At 46.6% G+C, this 7,768-nt stretch overlaps 1 protein-coding gene across 2 annotated transcripts in view; it reads left to right on the top strand.

Moving 5' to 3' along the window:
• Positions 1 to 517: 517 nt before the first annotated feature.
• Positions 518 to 7,768, top strand: part of SMOC1 (SPARC related modular calcium binding 1) — a 153,514-nt gene continuing 146,263 nt past the window's right edge. For both annotated transcript variants that reach the window (XM_003797357.3, XM_012809878.2), the window contains exon 1: positions 518 to 886. In XM_003797357.3, coding sequence (XP_003797405.1) covers positions 788 to 886 — 99 coding nt within the window. In that variant the 5' untranslated portion in view covers positions 518 to 787. The remainder of the gene's footprint in view (positions 887 to 7,768) is intronic.

Raw genomic sequence — 7,768 nt, 5'->3', positions numbered from 1 at the left:
GACTCAAGGTGTCACCCTCGGGGAGCTTCTTTGGAAGAAGCGAATGCTCCTGTCCCCCACTCCCAATGCCAGCACAGCCTCATCCTGTGCTGGTCACCTGCCCACCTGCTCTTGATGTTGAAGCAGTGGAGAGGGGGATTTCGCAGTGCCATATATAGCATTCCCATTTGAAAAATTCTGCCTGCCTACTTTACAGGGCGGTTGGGGAAACTCCGTCCTTAAGCTAAGGACTGTGCATGCTTACGGCATTATTATTAGGCAGGTAGCATTCTGGTGGGTTTAAGGCTCCTGGAGCTTTCTTAGGCTGCCGCGGACGGGAGGATCAAGAGAAAGTTACTGGTCTCCCCTGAAGACCCCTGCTCAGATCTCCTTGGTGGGAGACAGTGAGGGATTGACCACGAGCCGCCCCTCGTGCCCCTCTCCCATTGGCTTTCACCTGCTAGAGGGTCGGCTGCTACAGGCTTCTCGGGCCGTCAGTCAGGCCGGCCGGGCTCCGCCCCTCCCCTCCCGGGGGTTTATAACGGGAATTCCCATGGCCCGGGCTCCGGCATCCAACCTGCTGCCGCCGCGGCCCTGCCGAGCCGAGCGAGCGCCGCGCGCAGAGCACACGCTCGCGCCCCAGCTCCCCTCCTCCGCGATTCTTGACCGTGTCCTCTGACCGCAGCTTCCGCGAGACCCCGGAGCACGGCCCCGGAGCGAAGAAGAAAGGCAGGCAGGCAGGCGCAGTGTGCGCCCCGCGGAGCCCGCGACCCCTGCCCGCTGCCGGCTGCCTGGCCCGGCTGGCACTATGCTGCCCGCGCGCTGCGCCCGCCTGCTCACGCCTCACTTGCTGCTGGTGTTGGTGCAGCTGTCCCCGGCTCGCGGCCACCGCACCACCGGCCCCAGGGTAAGTGCGCCCCCAACTGCGCGCCCACCTGCGGAGGGAGAGTAGGTGGCTTTGCCCTCATCCCCGAGGGCAGGAGCAGGGGGAAGGGAAGTGTCAGACCTTGTCCTCTGCCTACTACTACCCGGTCGCCTGAGGGCTTCTAAGCGAAGTTGCTGAAGTAATTGTTTCTCCCTATGGCGCCACCCCTTTTTTCACAGCACCTACCCCCTCCCCGAACTGTCACTGGTGGGTTTTCTTTCCCGCTCTCTTCTCCCAGGGCGTTTTGCTCTGAGACCCTCGGAGGTGCCTCCTGCGTCTCAAAGAATCTCGCTGTCCGCCAGAGTAGGGCTTCGCTGTGGTCAAACACTGCGCCCGCTCCGGCGCGCTGGCGTTCTTGGCAGGCGTGGGGGTGGGGGCCGCAGCTCTGCTTAGAGAGTTTTAGGTTACCCGCGAGCCTCACAAGGTCCTTGTGTTGTTGTTTCTAAAAGGCAATCCCTGCTCGTAAACCCACAGCAGATAATTTTAATGCCCCCTCGTGTCGGGCAGGGCCTGGAGGAGGGGCAAGGGTAGGGGGGACGGTGGTGAGGTGGTGGGGAAGAGCTGAACAGTGTTCAGGGGTCTCTTCCCCTGGGATCGATGCCGGGAGGTTGAATTACTTGTTGAACCTTGGTCTGATTGGAGTTTCTGAAAGGCATGAAAAGTGCCAATTCTGTACACAGGACAGGCTGTCCAGGGCATTGTAAAATCTCCTGGAACCGACAGCACTGTGTTCATTTGTGGTCTAAATTATTGCGTCCCCCATCCCAAATAATCCAATACGTATTTCACCGACTTAAAAAAAGTTAAACTGTTAAACCTCCTAGTTGTTCGTTTGACCAAACTTAAGGCCAAACATCTGTTATGTCAGGGTGGTTGCCTTTCAGGGTAGCTCTTTGCCTCAGAGACCATGTGAATTAAGCTAGGAACTCTGTGAAAACCATGCTGGCTCCTCCATCAACTTGTGCCTCCTTTCCGGGATGTCCTTCAGCCCAGCCCTGTTACCACCTGTTCAGATCACAGGTTCTTTATTCATCACTTTTGCTATAGGAGAATCATCTTTATAGCTGCCCTGTATGGAGGAAAAGCTTTCTGATGCTTGGGGAGCCCTAAGGACAGCCCAGATGCTGGGCTGATTACATCCGAGCCCTGCTATCACTGTGAGATCAGATTTGCAGCCACTTAGGAAAGAAAAGTGTTTGTCCCCGTGTTGGGCTGGCCCTTGCTTTTATGACCAGATGTGCAACAGCAGCAGTTAAAGTGTGGCAGATTAGATCCAGGGCGTGTCATAAATCTTCGACAGCAGGCATTCCCAAAGCTGGGGCACGTAAGGGCTCCGGGAGTGACTTTTATGGATGCAGATGAGGATGGCTTTTAAATGAAGCTGCTTGGTTTGATATTAGGACTCAGAGCTCTTAAACTCTGAGGTCAGGCGAGCCATGCGTTCCCTCCAATAATTAGGAACAGTCAAGACAGAGATGCAGACCAGAGCACCCCGGCTGAAATCTGGATGCCCGCCCACATGAGGGTCGAAAGGAGAGAGGCCCCGAGACAAATGGTGGGGGGCTCATTTGCTGCTGGGCATGTCTAGTGTCTCAAGCCATATGGCCCTCCTTCCCTGCCTCCTGAGACCAGAGGAAGAACTTTTAGGGGAAGCTAGGGACCTCAGGGGAAAACAGGGGACTTTGGTTAGGTTCCCTCCAGTTTCTCTAGTTTGTTAGTTTGATATTAATAATAATTGAAGTGATGGCTCATAAACCCAAACTGTAAACAGGCTCTGTGTATTCCAGTTGCTTTGATTGTTCTCTCCTCACCTCTCTCTCTCTCTCTTACTTTCTCAAACACACACACACACACACACACACACACACACACACGTGCTTAGCAAGTACCAAGGGGAAGCTGCTGTTGTGAGCATGTGATTACCTGGTTGCATTTATATGCAGCAGTAGGAGCTACCACTTACAAACATTTGGGCTGGGCTCATTACAAAATCTCTTGTTTGAACAAGAACAGGAAGGTAGGTCTTTTAAATGTCCCCATCCTGCAGTTGAGGAAGTGAGACTCTGCCAGGTGAAACCACTTGCTTCAATCGCTCTGGTGCATATGCATCTCAGAGAACCAAATCCCAGGTTATATGCAGGTTATGTGCTTTCCCCATAACCACACCCTGCAGGGACTGTTCATCCAATGAGAGATGCCATCCCTATTAAAGGAAGAGAGGGCTGGTGAGAAAATAGAGGGCCCAGATGCATCAGGTGAGTCTGTAGAGAGTGTTCTTAATATGTTTTGGTGTCTGTATTGCTAAAGGATGATGTTTAAATTTCAGCATATCCCCAAAGACTCCAGCTCTTGTTGACAGGTTCTTGGTGGCCCAAAAGAGTGCCTCTGGTTGAGTGTGGCAGCATCACAGGAGGAGCAGAAACATCTGGCTTGTTGCAGTATTCCCTTTGGGCACTCCTCGGTCTCTTCCGTTAATCTTTTGAGTGACAGAGGCTTAAGGATTGGCATCTTTTCCAGCTGGCTTTCTAGGAAACCAAAAGCACACCCTTTTGGTTTAACTTTATCTGGCTCACTAATTGAGCTTCTCAGAGGTCTAGACCCCAGTTCTTGCCCCTTTATTTGCTTCCTGCCTTCCTTCATAAAATTTCCTGACATTTGTTTGACTCTGAAAACCAGCAGCTATCAAGTATCAGATTGGAGGCTATTATATAGGAAGCACCTGATTTTGGGGTTGCTCAGCTCTGAGCAGCTACTTGTCTACCTGGGACGCTGGTCAGGACTCTTTTAATTACTGTGGGGGCAGCCACTTCTTTAATCCTGCACAATTTACTGAAAATGTTACAGGGGAGGATGGGATGGGGGAGGAGCTCTTCTAGGCTGATGTCAACTGCTTGTCTTTGTTTAATCTCTGTCTACTTTGGAGACAGGGAGCTGAGTGAAGGCAGGGATTGAACCCATCTTGTCATCAGTGTGTCCCCAGAGCTCAGCACTGTGTAGGCACCTGATGGAGATTTATTTTATTGGTGTTTGAAATGATCTGCAGATAAGGCATATTTAACAGTCATTTAAGGGTTCCACTTTTTTGGTTCTTTAGCATGACTAGAGGCAGGAAGTAGATTTAAGAAGTCTGAGAAATAGAATAAAACAGGAATTAAGAGGTCTGAGTCAGAACTTTATTTTTATTATTATTATTTTTTGAGACAGAGACTCAAGCTGTCGCCCTGAGTAGAGTGCTGTGGCGTCACAGCTCATAGCAACCTCTAACTCTTAGGCTTAAGTGGTTCTCTTGCCTCAGCCTCCCAAGTAGCTGGGACTACAGGCTCCCATCATAATGCTCAGCTATTTTTTGGTTGCAGTTGTCATTGTTGTTTAGCTGGCCCAAGCTGGGTTTGAACCCACCAGCCTCAGTGTATAAGGCTGGCGCCATAACCACTGTGTTACAGGCGCCGAGCCTATTTCTTTTTAATTTTATTGTATTTTTAAAATTTGACAGATTATGTTTGTATTTATCATGTACAACATATGCATTGTGAAGTGGTTAAATGTAGGGAATTAACAGTTGTATTACCTCATATAGTTATCTTTTTTTTTTAATTTTGCTTTCAACTGGCTTTCATTCATCTTAGTTTGAAGTTTTTTATTTTTAATTTTCTCAGTTTTTTTTCTTTTCTTCCTTTAGTGATTTTCTTGCCCGTAGCCTCCAAAGTAGCTGGGATTACAGGTACCCTCTATAACGCCTGGCTTTTTGGGGTAGAGACGAGGTCTCACTCTGGCTCACTCCAGCTCAGGATGGTCTCGAACCTCAGAGCTCAGGCAATCCACCTGCCTTGTGGGACTATAGGTGTGAGCCACCATGCCTGGTCAGTTATCATTTTTGTAATAAGAGTACTTAAGATCTATCTCTGCCTTTTTAAAGAATATAATCACTTGTCCTTACCTATAGTCACCTGTGGTATGATAGATCCCTATTCAACTGTAATTATGTACCTTTAACCAACTTCTCCCCATCCTCCCTTCTCCCTTTCTTCCTCACCCACTATTCTGCTCTCTACTTCTATGAGATCAACTTTGTTAGAGTCTACACAGGCATGGAATCATGTAGTACTTGTCTTTCTGTGCCTGGCTTATTTCACTTAACATAATGCTGTCCAGGTTCATCCATGTTGTTGCAAATGACAGGATTTCATTCTTTTTCTATGAATGAATAGTATTTCATTGTATATACACCACATTTTCTTTATTTGTTTTTCCACTGACAGACATTTAGGTCGATTTCATATCTTGGCCACTGTAAACAATTCTGCAGTAAACATGGGAGTACAGATATCTCTTTGGCATATTGATTTTATTTCCTTTGAATAAATATCTAGTAGTAAGATTGCTGGGTCATATGATAGTTCTATTTTTAATTTTTTGAGGAGCTTTCATACTATTTTCCATAATGGCTGTGCTAATTTACATTTTCACCAACAGCATGTAAGGGTTCCCTTTTCTCCACATCTTTGCCAGCACTTGTTATTTTTTTGTCTTTTTGATAGTAGCCATTTTAGCTGCAGTTAGGTGATCTCTCTCTCTCTCTTTTTTATTTTGAGACAGAGTCTCACTTTTTGCCCTCGGTATAGTGCTATGGCATCACAGCTCACAGCAATCTCAAACTCTTGGGCCCAAGCAATTCTCTGGCCTCAGCCTCCCAAGTAGTTAGGACTACAGGTACCTGCCATAATGCTGGGCTCTTTTTAGAGGCAGTGTTTCCCTCTTGTTCAGTCTGGTCTCGAACTTGTGAGCTCAGGCAATCCACCCACCTCAGCCTTCCAGAGTGCTAGGATTACAGGTATGAGCCACTGTGCCTAGCCTCATAGGTGATATATCTCATGGTAGTTTTGATTTGTATTTCCCTGATGACTAGGGATGTTGAGCATGTTTTTATATACCTTTTTGCCATTTCTATATCATCTTTTGAAAGATGCCTATTCAGGTCTTTTGCCCATTTTATCATAGGGCCTTTTTTTGTTGTTGTTATTGAGTTGAGTTCTCTATTTTTTTTTTTTTTATATTAGCCCCTTATCAGATGTATAGTTTGTGAATATGTTCTTTTACTCTGTAGGTTGTCTCTTCACTCTGTTGATTGTTTCTTCTGCTGTGCAGAAGCTCTTTAGTTTGATGTAATTCTATTTGTCTACTTTTGCTTTTGTTAGCTGTAGTTTTGAGGTTTTACCCAAAAAACTTTGTCTAGACCAATGTCATAGAACTTATCCCCTATATTTTCTTCTAATAGTTTCATAGTTTTTTTTCTTTTTAGATATTCAAAACTTTATTTTTAAAAATTGCCTTCACTACAAATTTAAAAGAAGTCTAGGGAAACTTCTTTCTCCCCCACCCAAAGATTTTACAAACATGTACGGCAAAACAAATTCATTTTAAAAAGAACACTGTTTAAAAGGCAAAAGATAGTATCTAAAACCATTAGTTCAACTTGTAAGATGTAGTGCAATGCTCAGATAATCAGAATATCAGAACTAGCAAGATTGTTTTAACCACCAGAACTTATATGTAGCTTAATTCCTTCACTTAGATTAAGTTACAAAAATTATGTAACCAAACAAGGGGAAAACTATTTCCAAATGACACTGCCGAATAGGTCCTCAAGTTTTCCCTTCAAGATGATTTTGAATTTATTTTTCCCACCAGTCCTTAGGACATTTCCCTAGACAGACTGCTGTAATTCTCTATTGCTTTTTGCATAAAGGTGAATGAAAATTAATAAAAAAACAAGTGGCCCTGCATAAACCAATGATGAATATGTCATGAACCAAAGATTATGATTAATTTAAGTCTTTGCCTTGAGGTCAAACAAATAAAAAATTCCCAGAGTAAAGGACTTTTTTTCTTGCCCCCTTCTGTTTCCTCCTTCCCCTTTCCAGATGTGCAAATGGCTCTATCTAAAATATCCCACTGGGAAGTGATTGTGGCTTTTGTTTCAATTACTGGCTAGTTAGATCTGGACCATACATAGGCTCTGGTGTAACTACCCACCTCAGCTGGCCTAAGGGTTCATTTGTAAAGCTGAGCTGCAGTGGGTTCCTCTCCCCCTTGCTCAGGGGGATCAATCTTGTGTCTGAGCCCCCAGTTTTGCACAGCAGAAATGTTCACTAGTTGAAGTGTGGGTCAGAGGCCTTATTTGCCAATGCAAAGTGGAGATAGTGACTGGGGGAGGGGACGGCCTGTTTCTAGTTTGATGCCTGTCTTCATTCCAACCTCTCCCCCTCACCCCCTTTGCAGGGGTTAGGGTGCACTGGCCCTGCTTAGCAGGTACAGGGCACCCTTTCTCTCTGGACCACATAGAGATTTATTGTTTCAGCAGCCAAGTTCTGGCATTGCTGCTAGTGGTGGGGGATGCCAGTGTGGAGGGCCCCCTCCTTCTGCGTTTGGGAGAGGACAAAGGTTGAGTGGCTGATGAGAAATCGATCAGAGCTGCTTGTGAGGCCTGCCAAACAGGGTTAGCATTGTATGTGCATGCTCTGCCCAGCCCTGAGTCACTGAGGGGATAGGAGAATTGGATCTCCACGAACACTTCCAACTGTCCCCATAAAGATCCCAAAGCACCATATCTCACTGTAGCAGTTCGTTGGGTTTTCTTTTGCATCAGACATCTTTCTGTGCTCAGTTGCTAGATAAATATCGAAGCTTATTGAGTGTGGGGCTCTATGTACTAACTGACATCACCTCGGTTGATTTCAGCCTTCCTTTTTGAGCCTGAGTAGGGCAGCCTGGACAAAGCAGAGAAGGCAGCAGAGAAGGCAGCACTTGTCTCAGTAGAGCCTCTCCCATCATCAGGGAGGACCAGGGCTGAGTGAGCTTCCATGA

Source organism: Otolemur garnettii, unplaced genomic scaffold, assembly GCF_000181295.1.
Source record: "Otolemur garnettii isolate 467f Iridium unplaced genomic scaffold, OtoGar3 scaffold00115, whole genome shotgun sequence".
Classification (NCBI taxonomy): Eukaryota; Metazoa; Chordata; class Mammalia; order Primates; family Galagidae; genus Otolemur; species Otolemur garnettii.
Note: the sequence above shows the minus strand (reverse complement) of the source record. Positions and strands in the feature narration are given on the sequence as shown.